This window comes from Heterocephalus glaber, unplaced genomic scaffold (assembly GCF_053883595.1).
Source record: "Heterocephalus glaber isolate CG9 unplaced genomic scaffold, H.glaber_assembly_v1.0 deba00000621, whole genome shotgun sequence".
Lineage (NCBI taxonomy): Eukaryota > Metazoa > Chordata > Mammalia > Rodentia > Bathyergidae > Heterocephalus > Heterocephalus glaber.
In genome coordinates, this window is record NW_028258153.1 from 30,582,458 (window position 1) to 30,601,906 (window position 19,449).

Below are 19,449 nucleotides of genomic sequence, written 5' to 3' on the forward strand. Positions count from 1 at the left end.
CTTTTTGCCTGCTCTGCCACAGACTGTTTTTTCTCTGTGATGCCCCTCTGCCATGCCACCTTGCCCTGCAGCCAGCCAACTATGAACTGAAAGCTCTACCAACTGTGACCTAAAATAAAGCTTTCTTCTTTTAACTGGTGGGTGTTGGGTATTTTTTCCCAATAATGAGAAAGTAACTAAGACAGTAGTAATTTTAATAGGTGCAAAGTGACATCTCATAATGGCTTTGACTTGAATTTCTTTGATTATCAATGATGTTGAGTAGCTGTTTTATATGTGGCTATGTTTGATATATCACTACCAGTAACACATGTACTACTGTAAAGGAAAACTCCTTTGGAGGATGCCCTGATGAAAAGAGAGTGGAATTCTTTTCAAGAGACAGAAGTCCAATCAACTTATCTGGTTGTTCTCTTTCTTGAAGTTAAGATTTATATAAATTTCTTGAGAGTGGCTAGTGCTCTGTTCTGATAGGTGTTAAGAAGGAGCAATATGGGAGAAATGGGGATGAACTCTTTGGGAATAGTTACGTAATGAGGTAAACTTTTTAGGATTAACTCAGGAGAATAATTGTGTCCTATAAGAATTAGCACTAAAATAGCTTACTTCAGGAGATTTTGATAATCAAGTGGACAAGCTGGGCTTCTCTGGATTCCTTCCTCATGCTTCTAAATGCTTTTGTAGGGGATTCAGAAACAAGGTGGAAAATGGAGCCAGATGGAGCATGGTGGTGGCTGAACAGCATGATCCTATGCAAGCCCAACCTGTTTACCACCACCCTTACAGACCTGCTGTCAACAGCCAACCTGAGTCCACTGTACCTTTAGTGCCCCACTTGCCAGGTGATAGTGATAGGTCCCTTTCATCACAGAAGAGTAGCTTCTTGTCCTCCCTGAAAATGATGTATTCTGGATTTGGATTTTCTTTTCCTTGCCATTCTCACTGACCTAGTACCGTCAAGCTCAGATTACCTGAATGTCTATGCATTCCAGGAAACAGGAATGTATTCTCCAACCAAGGAAATCACCTCCCAGTGCTTATGGTGGGACCCATGGATGCAGTCCATGTCTGTGGGATTCAGGGACCTCCCTATATATTTTGCCGGTCAGAATTAGCTCACCTTACACAGCATTCGTATGATTGTTGAAATCTTTGCACCAGCTAAAGCTGAGAAACATCTTCAGAGGCTGAAGTACTATTCTGAAAAATGAGTTAAAAACCATTCATTTCTTCCAAAATAACTAAAAAATAAGTTAACACAATTTGTGGAGATGATGCTTTCATAATTGCACTTAATATTTCATATATAAAGTCTTGCTTCTGTGTACTCCAATCTAGGCTTAGCTGGCTTAGAGATTTTACAACTCTCGAGAAGACAAGATTTACTGCTGGAACTTGGGATTTCTGAGAGAAATTTTCTTTTTCTTCCAGCTGGACCACAGACTGTCTAAATCTAGTTTTTCTTCTTTTTAAATCTTCAGTCAACTAGCCAAACGAACTCTATGTAAAACTATCAGTAAAAAGTCTTTGGTGGTAATTGAAGATGCAAGGGTGAGGTAAAAAGGGAATGAAGGAAAGAAGGAGGAGGCAGGAAGTTCTCTAGGAAGTTGGCATAATATAAAAAGGAAACATGTGTAAGGAAAATTGGTCCTGAACTTCTTCATTGTCCTCTATGTCATAAGCTTCCAGTTAACTTTTATATTAGCCTCTCATGTATCAAGTAGACATTTGGAATTCTACAAAATGCATCGCTAGAATCTCTCTGTGATTGGAGTTGAGAATTGTGTGGACAAGGAGACACTAAATGCAATACCTTACAGAGTCCCCATCCTGAAACACTTTCCCCTCATCCTTCTACTTAGTCCACTCCTTGTCAGACTTCCTATTCCTAATGGATGTGTTTAACACCTCAAAAGCACATGTCCTCTAATTCACTGCAAATAGTGGGGGATTTAGTACTCCAGATGACTGTGGGGTTTTCCCTTTTTTAATGAATCAGTTATCAATTTGTTAGAGAGAACACAATACCTACTTCATAAACTCCAACTGTCTAGGAGTTTTGATTTTCTGCCTTCATTTAGAGAGGAGGAAGGGCTGTTGTGTCTGAGACATTAATCACTCACTGACTCTGTCCATCAGAATGAGCAGATGCACAAGGCACAAGGAGTGCCTTAGTTTATTGTGAGGCTGGACATGGGTACGGGCTGTCACATGGCCCAGAATTCTGGCCACATGAACTCAATTGTTCTGGATTGTATTTTTAATCCAGGGAATGTAGTGAAAGATACTAGTATAGATGCCAACATCAGCTCTCAAAATGCACCCATCTGCATAAGACAGGATTCCATAAAGTACCCCATGGCAGACTGCAGGGGCGGAGGAGACTTCCTACCAGGAAAAAGAAAACAGGGTTAGTATTCTGGGAAGATACAAGAAAGAAAATGGGAAAATTAAGGCATTGTGAGTATGTCACCTTGCAAGGTAGCCTCCTTCCTGGCACGATGCCCACACAGATCATATTATTATTGATGTTGTAGCCTGGATAGCCATTCTGACACTCAGTCTGGGAGATTACAGAGACTTGTACAGTCTGCATCATGTCAGGGTCCTTGGCTATAGGAAAAAAGAAAAACAGAACTTCCTTAAAGGTTCACTTGCATGCCACACCTCTTGTTTTTCTTTCTCTCTTTTCTAACACATTTGTGCTTCTCTCCATCATCAGAAAGGAAAACATTGTGAGAAATAGAACTGTAGCAGTTAGGACAACTTGCACCCAGGAGATTATCATATTAACAATTTCTTGTTAAGAAAGTGATTATATTCTTGGAAGTTATATGTAAACATGAGACATCCCTGCAAACAAATGCAACAAATTGCTTTAATATTTTTGGAAATTTAAACAACTACAGTGTATCCTTTCAGAAGCAAGTTTCAGAACACAAAGGAATTTGGAGGTATCTAGCCTAGTTTTTCATTTGTTAGATGAAAAACCAAACTAAACTACAACAAAACAGAAAATGTGTCTGCTCAAAATAATCACACATTCTCTTTAGCTTAAACAACAGTAAGTAGTAAAACTAGGATTTAAAACTGAGAACCCTGGTTCCTGATTTAAATTGCTTCCTTTGCGGCCTCCCATTTCTGTCAACTATGTATAGCTGTGTAAATTTTTTTCTAATCTGAAACAAAATGAGAAGAACAAGAACAAAGTAGTTATACACATGGCAGGTGTTCTTTGCAAGTGTAGTACTTTTGGAAAATTATTTTGAAATTTTTATTTTTCTTGATGAGTGCGTGTTTGCTTCAGTATCTTGGTTTGAAAATAACATTGATTCTTGAATGGAAATGTTAAAATACTTTATTTTCTAGTACAGCAATAATTTCATGGCTCAACAGTTCCTTTGGGAATACTCTTTTAGGACATGCTTACTTAATTACCCCTTGAACTAGATCAAAATAAATCATGTTTTTTATAGTCACATCTCTTTTTGACCTAAGTGAATCAAACACACTCACCAGAGTGATATTTGTCTATTTCCCAAAACCAAATTAATTCTCAAAGGACAAAGGAGAGTTTCTACTACTTTATCATTTTTTAAAAATTTCATTTTAATGTATAACAATAACTGGATATGCTTAGGGGGACAGAATGTGATGTTTCAACTCATGAATATATATTGTGCAATTATCCAATTTGAGTGATTAGCATATTTATCATTTTAAACATTTATTGTTATTTGGTAGTGAGAATATTTAAAATCCTCTCTTCCAGCTGTTTTGAAATATACATTAACTGTAGTCACCCTATGGCCAATAGAACACCAGAACTTGTTCCTCCTATCTATCTATAAAATGTACCTTTCAATCAGCTTCTCTCTGCTTCCCTCTCCCCTCCCCAGCTTCTTGATATATTTAAGAAAATGTTCACCGAGATTAGTAAATGCAGGCAACTTTTGCTAAAGATCAATTTTAAAAAGGTTCAAATAATGGTAACATTGCTAACAATCATGATAAATGTATAGTTGCCTCTTGGCTTCTACGGAAAGAGATAGATGGAAAAATGAAATCTGACAGGCTTGTTTAAAATGACCTTTCCATAGAATGGTGCCAGGTGCACAAAGTATATTAAATATACTCAAATAAACATACTCATGAATAAAGTCACATTAATTATTATTCGTAAGTGACTGTCATTGTGGTATTTTTCTTATAGGTAATCAAATCTTTCCCTAAGACTCACTGCTATCTTAATTAATAGCTACAGACAGTTCATTAGGATTTACATGAAAATTTGGGGATAAGATAGCAAGCAGACAGGAATAAAACTTAGAAAGCAGAAAGCTGTTCTAACTTGCTTAACGTTTTTTCCTGAAATCTGAAATGGGAGTTATAGAAGAAAGTTTAGACAGAATATCTAGTTCTGTAGCTTCCAATCATGCATAGAGACTTCCACTGATAAAATATGGTAGCCTTTTGCCCCTTTTCTGAGGAAATGAGTAATGCTTAGAATGTTATCAGTTGAAAATATTTCTGCCTGAAATATTTTTCTTAAGCTTTAAATATTTTTCTTAAACTTTAAATTAAATTGTATTGCTTACAATCTTACATAAGAAAGTTCTGATTAGCACAATGTTATGTGTTTCTTTTTATTTTTCCAATGAATGAAGTCCAGAGCTGCTCTTCCACTTAGGTACATCCCAGCCTTTTGTCTTTTTCATACAGAGGATCTTGAACTTGTGATTCTCAGGCCACAGCCTCCTTAAGCACTGGGGCTACAAGTGTGTGCCACTATGCCCGCCTAGGTCTTATGTTCAATACATTAATATTTATTTCATGATATTCAATATTTAAAGTTGCTTTATTGCCTAAAATGGTCTGAAAATTAATGCAGTGTTATGCTTTATTTTTAGAGTTAGGGAAATTGAATCTCTAAGGTACATAAAATGCTATCACACAACAAAATAGATGGATAAGTGGCTTCTTTCTACTAAAGCTACTGTTAGCATATATGGAAGCAAGGATAATAGAATGATAAAGTGGGGAAAAGTCTAGAAGGACTCTCTGAGAATGCTGCAGAGAAAGAAAAAGAAGGTGAAAAGAATGAATACTGGGCTTTGAAGAAGCTCATTGGGCAGAATTGCAGAAATTAGGAGAGGGGAAGGCACAGATGAAAATCTAATGTGAGGAGAATGTTACTGAAGTCAACAGAAACTGCGTATGTCTTGAACTCACCCGTATCACATGTGTTGTAGGCCCAGGTGGAGACAGCACACCTCTCATTTACTGGAACAGCTTGGCTGGGCAGGTTGACCACTTTCACATAGTCATTGAGTTCAGTCACTTTGTTCAGCTTGATTAACATGAGATCATATTCCATAGAAGAGATTAAATATTGCGAGTGATGAATCATCTTCTCGTAGCCAACCACTTGCACATTCTCTTCACTGGTGTTTGATGGGTTTGTAGCACCCAGCATCACCTGGGCCCTCCTGGAACAATGTAGATGTTTATGAGAGGGCTTAAGACAGGTAGCATCTCCATTCTTAGGGACCTCGATTAGCCCTGCCCACAGACATTTTTCTCTGCCACTAAATGACCCCAAAAGTCTGCTTACTATCATTTAACTAGGAGAGAGTCCTAGGCAGAGATTTGGGTGCAGGTCCAACTTGAGAAGCCAGAGAGTAGAGTGGCTGTGGGAGTTCTCACTTACGGTAAATTGCAGTGTGCAGCAGTGATCACCCAAAGGGGGTGAATCAGGACTCCTGTGCAGGGCAGGTAATCAGACTTCAAGTAGACCAGGTAGGGAGGTGTGACATCACCTACGAAGTCTGGATTAAAAGCAAGTGCAACTGGAAAAAGAGGCACAGATAAGAAATTCTGTGATTTCTCAGTAATCACTAGAAAAACCAAAAGGAAATCATTTAACAGGCTTTGAGTCCCACCTTTCTCGCTAACATGTTTTTCTATAAGCTAAATCTGAAAAATGACTTATGTTGTTCTAAGACATGAAGAAAATGATAAAGGATAGAAACGCCTGTTTCAAAAAAATAAAAGAGGTGGGCCGGGGATTTAGCTCAGTGGTTTCGCCGCCTGCTACGCAAGCGCAAAGACCCGAGTTCGATCCCTGGTACCAAAAAATAAATAAATAAAATAAAATAAATAAAAGAGGTGTTTTCCTTTTACTTGTCAATAATTATTCTTCAAATTGAAATATAAGCTTTTAAGTAGTTTTCCTGATTCAGTGGACAATGTTAAATCAGCTCATTCTTACTGCATTTTTACCCACATTAGAATGGTTTCACAAGTCATGTTCCTTTTTTCCAACAACAATGCAAAACAGAACGATCTAAGCGCTATAATAAGAACAGGCCAAATGTCAACAGAGTCCAAGGAGGGTGCTGGGAATAAATCATTTATTCAACAAATACTGAGCATTTAATACAAGCCAGGGGCTTGCATTATATAATGAACAAAACACTTGCGTCTCATACATTCAAATTAGTGAAGACATTGAATAACAATAACCCTAATGCATATGTAAATGAAAATAGTATGCTAGATGGTGATTGGTGCTTTGAGAAAAAAGATAAGACAAGGAAGGAAGGACGGGTGGGCAGCACCAGTTGTGTGTGCATGTGAAGTGGAGGATTACGCAATATTAGACCAGTGGTCAGGGTCCAACTCAGGAACAATGTTGAACAATGACATGAAGACACAAAGGTTAAATGATCAGAAATGTGGGGCCAAGGACTCCATGCAGGGGAAATAGCTACAGCCAAGAATCCTGAGTCCTGTTTAAGGAACAGACTGAGGCCAGGGTGGCTGACCCCCAGTGGGTGAAGAGGAGTGGGCAGAACGTGGTTCAGGAGGTAACAGAGGGCTCTGCAGGATGTTGGAAGAGCTTGACTTGTTCTCTGAGAAGTGAAGTTGCTACCACTTTAGGGTTTCATGTAAAAGAACAATGAAAGTTTCCTCTCAGAGACCTGTAAAATTATAGAAGCAGAGGGGCCTGGTAAGAGAATAATTTGATAATCCAAACAAGAGATGGTGGCTTGGACTATTGTGGGCTGTGGAGGCACTGAGATTCAGTTGAGTTTGGATATGTTTGGAAGACAGAACCAACAAGATTTTCCTAATGTAGGGAAACAGAACCATGCCAGGAGATCTTCAAGCTTTCAACATTCTGCTGTGCCCATTAGTTGGATACCTGCTTTCAAACCCCACCCTTAGCTCCTACTCTCTCACCCCAATACCAGTCCTGTTCAAGACATGTCCAGAGCCACCTGTTCCCGAGGAGTGGGATTATATGGAGGTGTCAATGTTTGTGTCTCCTCCAAAAGCACACAATCAATGATCTTGAGGTGAGGCAGGCAGGCATTGTCCTGGGGGAAACTTGCTGTGGACAGTAGCAGTGGTGAGGGTCAGAGAATCTGTCCTATGCTTGAAATCTGTAAAGATGCCTCCTGTCTTGATCCATCTTTCATTGTTTACCCAGGATTTCTCCTTGGCAAATAATCAGAGAAAAGTGAGGGTACTCACCAGGCAGGCTTAAGAAAGCCCAGAGGAGACTGAACTTCATGATGACATTGAAACGTTTTTCACAGGGTAAGGTTCAGCTCATGGATTCTAAAAGCAGGAAGGGGTGGTGGTTACATAAGACAAAGCAGGACAGAGCTCTGGGGCTGGGAGAAAAAGTTACCTGAATTCTCTTGGTGGGAGGATTCAGTTCACGAAAATGGTGTTCATCCCTCAGAGTAGGGGTGGTGTCAGCTGTGAGTGCAGAGAGAGCCTGAGATGGTGGACTTGGCCCCTGACACAGTAGGAAACTCTTCTGCAATCAGGGTTTTGCCCTTCCTTTCGTGGAAGAAGTAACTTCCCAGAGAAAAGTTGAAGTTTACAGTGTACCCCCGGCCCTCTCTTCTGTGGACAAGCAGGCAAGTGCCCTCAGAGCTGTATGAGGACCCTGGCCCCCTCCTGTCTCTGATGCTGGCCTCCATTTGTGTGACACTGTAACTGGTCTCCATGCAGACATGTCCAGTCCTCCTTGGCTGATGTCGCTCTCTCTGCCTGACATTAAACTCCTCTTGGAAACATTTCAGTCCTTTGCTTTCTGTCACTATTCATTTATTTATTTATTTGTTCAAGCAACGAGCCAGTGATTTATGTTCTGTGTCTCACTTGTGGTAAGATCTGTGATTTCTGTGTAGAAGCCTCAATTTAGAGGCTGCATTTCTGCCTTCCAAAGGATCACAGATGAGTGGGAGGTCATATGCTTAAGTGAATGGTTATAACCTCAAGTATTCAGAGCTAAACACTGAGGAACATCACAGATTGGGTGAAAATGTTTGCAAAACATATGTCTTCTAAGTACTAATTTGCACGCAAAATATGTTAGGGAATAGGAAAACTCAACAATAAGAAGGCAATCAATTTAAAAACAAGTCAGCATCTGAGCTGACATTTCATCAGATGTTTTAGTCTGCTTGGGTTGCCAAGTATAGTCTGGGCACCTTAAACACAAGTATTTATTTATTTTCTCTTAGTTCTGAAGTCTGAAAGTCCATGTGGCAGGTGCCGGGGATTTGATTTCTGGTGATAACTGCTTTCCTGGCTTACAGATGGTCACCTTCTCACAGCGGGTTCCCATGGCCTTTCCTGTCACGTGTAAGGAACAGGGGAGAGCAAGACCCTTGGATTTTCTTCTTTTAATGTCACTAGTCCAATCAGATTAGAGCCATACCCTTTTAACCTCATTTAACCCTAATTATTAATAAGATTTATCTTTGAATATAGTCACAGTAGAATTGGGGGCTTCAGCATTCAAATGTTCATATTGGAGGGGACATAGTTCTGTCCACAACACCAGAGAAGATATACAAATGGAAAACATGTGAAAAAATTCTCAAATAATAGGCTGTGAAGGAAATAAAAATTAAATAACAAAGAGAGTGCAATACACCTAATAGAATGGCTAAGGTTTCAACACACTGACAATAACAAATGTTAGCAAGCATATAGTTCTTCAGAAACTGATACTATGGGAATTTATTCCTGGTGGGAATGCAAAATGGTACAGCACTTTAAAAAGTAGTTTAGAATTTTCTAAGCTAAATACAGCCTTACTGTATGATCCACCAATCACACTCTTTGATATTTACCCAAATTAGTTGAAAATTTACACCCACAAAGAAACCTACATATGAATGCTTACAGCACAAGCAGTCCTGGGTAACAAAATCAAATCCAGTGGCATCGCAATCCCAGACTTAAAGTCATACTATAAAGCTACAGTGATTAAAACAGCATGGTACTGACTCAAATTGCATATGGATCAATGGAACAGAATAGAGGAAGCATAAACAACTCCAGGCACACACAGCTATTTGATTATTGACAAAGGAGTCAAAAAACCACACTGGAAGACAGATAGTCTCTTAATTAATGGTGCTAGGAAAATTGGATATCCACATGCAGAAGATTGCGTCTAGCTAGACCCAAGTGCAAAACTAAAATCAAAATGGATCAAAGATCTACGTGTAAATACTGCAACATTTAATCTTCTAGGAGATAAAATAGGTAAAACTTTTGAAGACATGGCTGTAGGCAAGGACTTTCTGAATAGAACTCCAAAGGCACAAGAAACAATACAAAGAACCAACAAATGGGATCATATCAAATTAAAAAGCTTCTACATAGCAAAGGAAATCATCAACACAGCGAAGAGATAGTCAACAAGATGAGAGAAAACTTGCTAGCTACTCCTCAGATAGAGGGCTAACAGAATATATAAATAACTCATTTAATGTATTTTAAGCATTGAATTTGTGGTAAAGATCCTTGTACAGCAATATAAAACAAATAGAAGTGTATGTTGCACATTGAGATTTTATTAAAATGGAAGGTCCATTACAAAAATTCACATTTTCTTTATCCAGTCTCCAGTTGATGGGCAACTGAGCTCTTTCCAAGTTTTAGCTATTACAAATTGTGCTGGTGTGTGAAATAAATAGGGCACATGTATAAATATTGAATAGTTTCCCTGGTGTGAGAAACTGAAAGTGTAAATAAGGACTAAAAGGTATAATAGATAATGTGAAATAGGAAGAAAAGGGGCAAAGGGGAAGGGGAAGTAGGAGGGGTAGGGGAAAGGAAAGAAGGGGGTGGAATTAATATGAGAAAATGAAAAAATGGAAATAGAATCTTTGTAAATAGGGAAGGGTGGAAGGGTTGAAGGGAGGGCAGGAGAATGGGGAAAAAATAAGAGCCAAGATATATTATGTAAATGTACAAATTTCCCATGATGAATGTCATTATATTGTATACCTAAAATGTACCAATAAAATTAACTTTTAAACATGGAAGATTCAGTGGTCAAGGCAATGAATATCATATAAATTAATATCACACATGTAAAGTAAGACAGAGAAACATGCAATGTGGATCCTAACATGAGGGTCAGAAAACACTGTGGGGATCTGAAGTCTGAGACTTGCAGGGTGAGTGGAAGTTAGACAAGAGAAAAGATGGGGAGAAATCTCTGGGAAGAAGAGCTAGAGCTCAGGAGAGCTGAGGGACTGAGGAGGGACAAAGGCAGGGAGATGTAGAGAGGAGAAAGTTACAGAACAGACCTTTCTGGGGGTCTCACCAGAGAGACAGAAGCCAGAGAGCAGGTCTAGAAAGGACACCTTTGGGCTCTGCATTTTAAAAGAGGGAAATTTGCTTTTCTGAAGTTAAAGCAGTACCAAGCCAACAGATTGGGAAAGTTGGATAAGAGGTATCAAAATACAGTTGCATAGGAGAAATCATTTCTGGAGTTCCACAGCCTAGTAGAGGTAACTATAGTTCACAATAATTTATGGCACATTTCAAAATAATTAGAATGGCAGAGTCCCAAATTTCCCAACATGTGGAAATGATAAAAGTTCCAGGAGACTGAAATGCAAAGTATCCCGATTTGATTATTACACATCATATATATGTATAAAAATATAATCCCCATAAATATTTTAAAAATATATGCATACATACACACAAATCAAAGAAGTGAGAAGATACACAAAAGAGGAGATAATTAAGCACGTCCATGAGGAAGTCAGGGAGATGGGATCCATACCCAGGTAGAGACAAAGTCAGAAGGCAAGAAGGTCACTCCTCCACTGTAGGAGGAAACACAGGGAAAGAACAGTGAAACAAACAACAAAGGCTAGGCATGTTTGCAGGTTTGATGATGCCAGGCTGTACCAGATAATACCTCCTCCTGTTCGCAAAGCAGAGGCCTTCAGCTGAAAAATGCATTGGAAGTTTGAGGAGAGAATAGCTCTGAAGTGGCTGCTGTGGAGAATTATGCAACCAATTCCCTTGGAAAATAATTGGAAAATTCTTATTAATTGCTAAAGACATAATTCAGGAGTTGAAGAAATGGGGATGGTGGCACATTCCTGTAATCTTCTGCTGAGGAGAGGAATGGTGGGTTTGAGCCCAGGCTAGGCAATTTAGCAAGATCTATGCTCAAAATAAAAAATATAAAAAGGGCTGGGGATGTAGCTCAGTATGAAGGCCCTGGGTTCAATCCCAAGTACCACACACACACACACACACACACGCACACACGCACGCACACACACACCCAGGGATGCACACATGAGTTGTAAGAAGTTGGTCACTTAAAGTTGGTCACTTAAAAAACTGTAGGCACAAATATAGCTGTGATTCTTTAAGGGAGCAGGAAGCACTGGGCAGCAGCAAATCAGAGACAGCACTTGAGTGGACGTGGGTATGAGGCTATGAAAGAAGACAGATGAAGAAATATCACTGGGCCACCAAGGACAGGACATAATAGAATCTTTGTTACATTATTTCTCCTTCTCTACAATTTATTTTCTACCATCATGTGTTACTTATTTTCATGTATTTTTTCCAGGACACGTTAAGCTTCTTCCCCTGGATTTTAATCAACTGTGCTCTCAGTTTTATGATATCTGTCCCTAATTTACCTGCCTCTTTTATGATTCCTCCTCTAACTCTACCACCCAAATAATTAATTTTGTGTTCTATTAGAGATTATTTCTCATTTCCACTATTGCAATTGTCACGTGCACGGGTTCAATAATTTTTGTAAGAATGAACAAATGTTGGAAATGTTGCTAAATTTCTCACCATTCTCAAAATTTTCATGATAAACAAAGCAGTAGTCCTAAGTGTGGGGTGTCTTTTTTATTGAATGTTTTCACCTTGAATTTTGATGAAGAGTAAGTAAGATGAAGAGAGTTGTGGATCCAGTGTAGAAATCATGCAGACATGACACTGAAAGGGCACCTCAGTGGGTACTCATGATTTCCATGATCCACCTTGCGTAAGGATGAACCTCTGTGAAGAATCCTTCACTTCCCAGGGTGATAACTCCTTTGGTCCAGGACAAGATTCCATACACTCGCCCACTGCAGATGGCTGGAGATGCTGAAACTTCCTGATCAGGAGAGGAAACAGGAAGTCAGTGTGGCTTTGTCTTCACCGAACAACAGTAATTTCCAAGAAATGGGACATTACAGCAGCAAAATCATCCAAGGAAATGGACTTATTTTGCTGGAGCGGTAACAGACCTCTCTGAACATCCATGTTGGTCTTCCCTTCCTGGTTCAAGCTTGAACCAACCTTAGTGCAGGCATGAGAGAGGACAAATGGTCTACCCCAGATCTTGCGTACCCTTAGATGGAAAGAGGGGAAGGAAACACATCTAGAGTCTGAGCAGGCTGGGGAGAGGGCCTTCAGCCCTCTATCCCTTACTCTGTGGAGGACCCTTTGATTTCCCATCATCACCTCTGCTTCCTAGATTATACTCTCCTCCCACATTATACTCTTCTTTGGAGGAAGGAAAGATACCTTAATGTTAGATAGGACAATTAGAAGTTGTCCTACACACATGATGTTCACTGAGGTTCTTTGTTCTTGTTTCTGGAGCATATTCAGGCACATTTGGGAGGGAAGGATATATTGGTTTATCCACGTCAGGGTATCAGGGTCAGTGACTGTGGGTAAGAGAAGAAAACTTCAAAGTTATCTCCCTTGTCACAAGTGCTTTTGTGGTCAGCCTCTATTTTGTAGATAAGTTCACCTCTGAGAATATTCAACGCAGGTCACTATAAACATGCTATTCTTATTCTTATTCTTATTCTATTCTAGGTAGCCTTCTTAGAGTACCTAGTTTAAAATCACCAGATCTATAGTTCTCTTTGTCTATTATGCATAATTTATGAAGATTAGAAGTACCTGTTTGAAATTTATGAGTTTCCATGAGAACACAGAGACAGTAACAAAGCCACTGTTCTCTAAAATCTGCCATACTCCCATTTTGCATCTACTTCATCTTTACACTTTATCGTAAAGTAACTATTTTTACTATGTGTAAAACTTTAAAAAAATTATAGTCATGTGTCCATGTTGGATTTCTGCTTAGAGAAATACATCATTAGGTTATTTTGTTGCAGTGTAAACATCACAAAGGGTACTTACCCAATCTAAATGGTCCAGCCTATATATACCTAGGCTATAAGACAGTCTATTGTTCCTATGCTACCAACCTGTATATCATGTTACTGTAATGAACAGTGTAGCATGGTTTTAAACACTTGTGCATGTAAGCATATCTGTAAACTAAAAAGGTATGAAAAAATACTAGACAATAGGAAATTTTTAGCTCCTTTATAATATTATAAAGCCATTGTCATATATCATTGACATCATTGACTGAAACATAATGTAGTGCATGATAGTAAACAGATTATTTAGAAAAAAATATATATATATATATATGTTCCCTAAGAGGTCATATTGTTAATCTCCATCTCTGCAACACAGCAATTGCTACTATATTGTCAATTTCAAAATGAGAACCCAGGGACTGTTACCAAGGAATTATGTAATTTTAGTCTTTGGTAGAGAATAAGCAAGGAAGAGGGAAACAAAGAATTGAACAGAAATGGATCAAGCTTAGCCAAGTGGTATTTAGGAACAGTTTTTCTGATGCAGTAAAATCCCCCTAAGTAAAATAGATCAGAAAGCATCAGGTTAGAAAAAAGAGAGAGAGGAGTTATGTTTAGCTTTACATTCTTGTGAGAACTAAATTAAAAAACATTTAAGAAACTAGGTGAAATTAATTTGGATTACTGGAAAGAAGGGATTACTGATATACATTGGAAGCCCTGTACAAGAGGTCTTACAGAGGTATAATCTGGTGGTGGTGTTCTGGTTGCAGAGCCTACATGACAAAACCTGCATATAGCTTTATTTTGAAATGATAAGCAATAAAGTATATTTGTAAGATGTGATGTAAATACTTTGAATAAGACTTACAAAGTCAAAGACAAAAATCATGCAAGGTGCAATTTATTCAGAAAATACATTCCCTTCGATTTCCAGGTATAGAACTTTTCATCTAAACTGAAATATGGATTTACAAAATACTGAGGATATGAAAATTTCCTTCTTTCCCTTTCTTCCTCTCTTCCTTCCTCCCCCTCCTCTCCTCTCCCTTTTTCCTTTCCTTTTGTTCTTTTTCTTTCTTTCTTTCTTTCTTTCTTTCTTTCTTTCTTTCTTTCTTTCTTCCTTCCTTCCTTTCTTTCTTTCTTTCTTTTTCTTTCTTTCTTTTCTTCCTTCCTTCCTTCCTTCCTAGTGCTCAGGACCCAACCCAGGATCTTACACCCTACCACTAAGCTACCACTAAGCTATACCTTCAGTACATACATACATTTCATTTCTATTTTTACAAACATATTTTATTTTTACAGATCAGATAAATCATTCTGTACTCACTAGAAGCAGAGTTTAAGTCAATTAAAAAGGTTTTTACAATAGCTAAAGAGATCATAATTGATCATTAGCAGTCACATAAGTCACATAAGCAAGTAAGTACATGAGAATGCAATTTTTTCACATAGGATCTTTGAGAAGATACCTTCTCGCAGACAGCAGGTCTCTCTGCTTATCCTAGTTTGGGCACACAGAGAAGGATGCATGTTTACAACATGTGATATGACTATTTTTTCTCTGAAATGTGTCTTTCCAGAGCCACTAACAGTGTGTCAGAATGATCAAACTTTTTTGAGCCACTCTAGTCTCCACCTCTCATAGGAAACTCACAGATACAGCAGTAGGTACAGCAGTAGGGCTGTCTACAGGAACTAGCTCTGGTGATAGTACAAGTGGCTTCCTCAACCACAGCACACACTGGAAAGAATGAATTACCATGCTTCAGCACCTAGGCTTTCTTTTTCTTTTTCTTATTGCTCTTCTGCTCTTCCATTAAGTACATGGTGGGCTTTCAGCAGCTCTCACTTTCTCAATACTATCTTTGTGAGTGAAGAGTCCTAGTTTTCTCATCTTTGTTTCAAAATTCAGTTCTGTTGAACTTGGTCTTGAATATTCTGCATGCAATAATTACTGCTTGTTCTGTTTGTTACTGTCAGATTAGTTGTCTTATATCAGCATGTTTGAATGTTCTCACCCTAGAAGCAAGAACATCACCTCATAGCTTTCTTTCTGTAAAGTACATGTCACCACATTCTCCCTGTAGCTCCAGACTCCCCAGGGTGAAGAACACAGAGTAGCCAAGCACTTACGATTTTTATAGTTATTTCAGGTCCAGGTTGGGATAAAGCAGGAGTCATTAAATGATAAAGGTTCAATAGCTATGGCTATAGTTCCCACATGGAGGCCAACAGCAGCGTTCTTGGAGAGTTTTATCAACATAAGGTCATTTTTCAGGGATTTTCCATCAAATTCAGGGTGAGTCACAGTCAATGAGTAATTCTGCAACTGCTCATTCTCATTTTTGATGTTTGGTTGATAAACTCCCAGGCGGATTTTCTTACTTTGGAAAAAGAAAGCAGTAAGTTGGAAAAGGACAGAGTCACAAAATGCCATACTTCAAGAAATGCCAGAAATCATCTTTTCCAATTATCTTAATCTCATTTATTAACCTGAAAACTGAAGCAATCTAATTTTTAATATTCTTAATAATTTTGTTAACATTCTTAATAAAATTTGGACAGTCTGAATTAGCAGAGAGCAAGTAAAGACGGTACCATGATCCATGATGTCAGAGCTTTGTCTATTCCACAATCTCCAGCAGCTCTTGAAGGAAGCACACAAGATATTCTGGATATCTTGCATTGTTCTATGCCCTCTGAGGCCCATATAAGTGTATTGTCCATGTGTTGGTCCCATTGATCACAGACTTACAAAATGCTGTCACTGAGTGTCAGGACTCCCAGTTGCCATTTCAACCCTTATATTCCCCAGGTAAACCCAGGCTTGCCCATCTCCATCCCCAGGAGTCCAGCCATACAACAGACCCTAATGCCACACCCTGCCCAAAGGAGTTCATGCATTACACAGGAGTGGTGGAAAGAATATCTACTCTTCCAGCTCCAATTACAGGAGAATAAGAACTGACTTTATTTCTGGTGTGTTCTTCCTCATAGAGAGCAAGCATTCGACCTGTGTCAGACTACACTGCCTTTCATAACCAGGTGGCTGAGAACTATGAGTTTGAAATGGCCATGTGTACTCCTGGAACTCTGAGTAGGACTCCCTCACAGGACGATTTCTAACACCTGACCACAGTGCTGAGATGTGCATTGGATGCATTATGTTGTACAGTAAGCCTGCTCTCCCGTGACCCATATGATGTGGCCTCTGAATAACATTTTAATTTCATCCTATGAATATGTCCCCTACTCCTTACACTCCAACAACAGGGATTCCTGTTTGACAAATACCCTAGTATCTTTGCATGTCAGAGACTATGTGAGTATTTTTCCTGGGGCCTGGACTATCCCTAGGCTTTATTCTTTTCACTGCCTTCTTCTCTTCCTGTTGGTTTCACATCTTCAGAGAGGCCTAGCACAACAACCCTGTATCTTGTTCCCATACATTACTTTCCCTTATTCTGTTTTATGCTTTATTTTGTGCTATGTGCTTGTTTAGTGGGTACTTCCTCTGCCAGAATGTAAGCTCCATGAGGAAAACTTTATTTCCATTTTACATGCTCACTGCTGTCTCAGTGCATTAAACTAGCTATATAGTAAATGTTTGATAATATTTGTTGATGAATAAATAGCATTTACTTCCCAATGAAGACTTCTGACGTCTCCTATTGATCTCCAGTTAAACCACCCAAATGTGTATTCTATTCTTCACTGGGAAAAACAGCCTTTATGTTCCTGGGCCTTCTAGCTTCACTGAAAACTCTCTGGGATGTTTCACCACACTTATTTCACTTGAATGGATCCCTCTCAGCTCCCAGGAATGAAAGGCTACTTACGGTAAGGAGCAGTGAGCAGCTGTCAAAACCCACTTGGGGTGAATGAGCAATCCCACACAGGCCTCTGGGCTGGCCTCCTGATAGACCAGGTAAGGAATGGTGAAGTCTTCTAGTGTTTTCATCTTTTCAGGAGAATTTTCCAGAGCAATACCTGGAGAATAGAGGTCATAGGTAGAAAGAAAAAGAAGTGAGCCAGCTAGAACAGGCTAGGGTAGTTTTCTCTTACTGGAGGTTTCCAAAGATGGTATTGTCTCTCTTTTTAATATTTTTTAAAGTAAGAGAAAAATCATGCATGCTACTCAAGGCAAACAAATTTTAAGAAACAAACATTTTTTCTTGAGAAGGAATTATTTTATTCAGGTCCTGTGACAAACCAGTACTCTCATCTCATGTTGATCAGAAGCATGGATTGGTAGTATTATGTATTACAAAAATGAAAAAAATAAGTTGGCACTTTCAATACATTATTTTTTTAAAATTAACTTTTACCAAGAATGAAGGGGAAAAGATGAAATACTGCCTGAGTTTGGCAGCAAAAATTAAAAAGTGGGAAATGTTGGGGCTTCCAGAGCCCTTGAGCAGCCTGCAGTCCCTTCCTGGGCCCACTCCTCTAATAACCATCTGCCCAGGGAAAGAAAAGGTGGCTGTGCAGGAGAAGTGAAGTCTCAGAAATCTTACACTCCGGGCTAGAGGAGGGCATCCTGGGGAGGGCAGGGCACTGACACCAAGGGCATCGTGACATGTCCCATCCGAGGGTCAGAGAGCACAGTGACTGGATGAACTCTGCATGAAGGGCTGCTCCTTTCCTTTCCGCCCACAGTGAACTACTTCATTAAAATGCCCCACCCCCACCACTTCCTATTACTTTGGTTGCCCCTGGCTATTTCTCTTCCTAACCCCGGAGACAAGTCCCTGGGTCTCCCCCAGGCAGAAACCAGGCCTCAAACTCACCAGCGGCACTCATGAAAACGAAGATGAGACAGTCCTTCATGGCTGGCTGTGATCTCCGTGGAGCAGACAAATGGTTCAAGCTGTAAAGGCTCCCAGTATGGAGTCCAGGGTCAGTGACAAGAGCAGAGGCAGAGTGGGGAGAGGTTGAAGGCTCTGACGGTGGTCTTCAAATTAGTCCTTATCAAGGCTAAATTATATAAAATATGACCGGATGCCGACTTTGATGTGGGTAACTGAGGCGAAGAAGAAGTCTAGTCAAGGTCCCTGGTTCCTCTGCTCTGACCCCAAACACCTCCCCAGGCACCATTATGTATCTGATGACTGCTCTCCTCCTATCTATGATGTAGTTTTTCTTTGTTGTCCCCTCCTTCCTTTGTGACTTTAAATCTCTCTGTCCTCTCTGCCAACTCACTCTTTCCAGAGTCTGTGCTACATCCAGAGACTCACAGAACCTTGAGATATAAAATACATTTAAGAAATGTGTGTGTATATATATGTGTATATATATATATATATTTACTTTTTCCCTCATTCTGTCCATGAGGAGTTTGTGGTTCAGATGGCAGATTGTGGCAAAGTCAGGGCTCAGAATGAAGCCTCCCAATTCCCTGGGAGCTTTCCTGAGCTTTGCACTCCCAGCAAACATTGGTGGCTAATACCCCTCCTCCTTTGTTTCTTGGGAAATCAATAGCCACAAAGAACCACTTGTCGCACAAAAGCTGGATCTGGCTTTCTATGTACTCGTTCTCATCCCTCCTGTAAGACTTTAGATTTTTCCCTTGTGTACCTTTGACTTGTCAAACCAGACATTTCCCTTTTTGCTTGCACCTGCTGACAAGACCAGACACGAACCTTCCAACTCTTTTTGTTTGTTTGTTTCATGAACTATGAGCTAAGATCTGAACAGTTACCCTCAGATCTTCAGCCTGGAGACCCTCACTGTCCTATCAGAATAGAACAAAACCCATCTCTTTACACCTGTTGCTTTTTCCAAATGCACTACACTCCATTCTGTAAGATAACCTTATGAGATAATGTGCTGCCTGTTCCTCAGAGTTCAGCAATAAAGAGCAGGTTCAACCTCACATTGTCTAGAGATTGAGCAAATACAAAACATGAATTAGACTTTGTCAGAATAATTAAAGAACTGATCAGGTGTAAGACACCATAAAATAGCA

The 19,449-nt window shown here is 39.4% G+C and overlaps 1 protein-coding gene and 1 pseudogene across 2 annotated transcripts; both read right to left on the minus strand.

Annotated features, from left to right (window-relative positions):
• Nucleotides 1–2,141: 2,141 nt before the first annotated feature.
• Prss58 (serine protease 58) lies at nt 2,142–7,930 on the minus strand. Its single transcript, XM_004864283.4, has 6 exons — nt 7,700–7,930; nt 7,540–7,626; nt 5,711–5,849; nt 5,233–5,489; nt 2,474–2,613; nt 2,142–2,388 (listed from the first exon to the last, which is right to left on the minus strand). Exons 2-6 carry the CDS (start codon nt 7,577–7,579, stop codon nt 2,239–2,241), a joined length of 726 nt encoding a protein of 241 aa, XP_004864340.2. The 5' UTR covers nt 7,580–7,626; nt 7,700–7,930; the 3' UTR covers nt 2,142–2,238.
• Nucleotides 7,931–12,198: 4,268 nt separating this feature from the next.
• LOC101704887 (putative inactive serine protease 58) lies at nt 12,199–18,659 on the minus strand (annotated as a pseudogene). Its single transcript, XR_015449218.1, has 5 exons — nt 18,272–18,659; nt 17,321–17,471; nt 15,615–15,865; nt 12,880–13,025; nt 12,199–12,466 (listed from the first exon to the last, which is right to left on the minus strand). The product of XR_015449218.1 is annotated as a putative inactive serine protease 58 (transcript).
• Nucleotides 18,660–19,449: the final 790 nt, after the last annotated feature.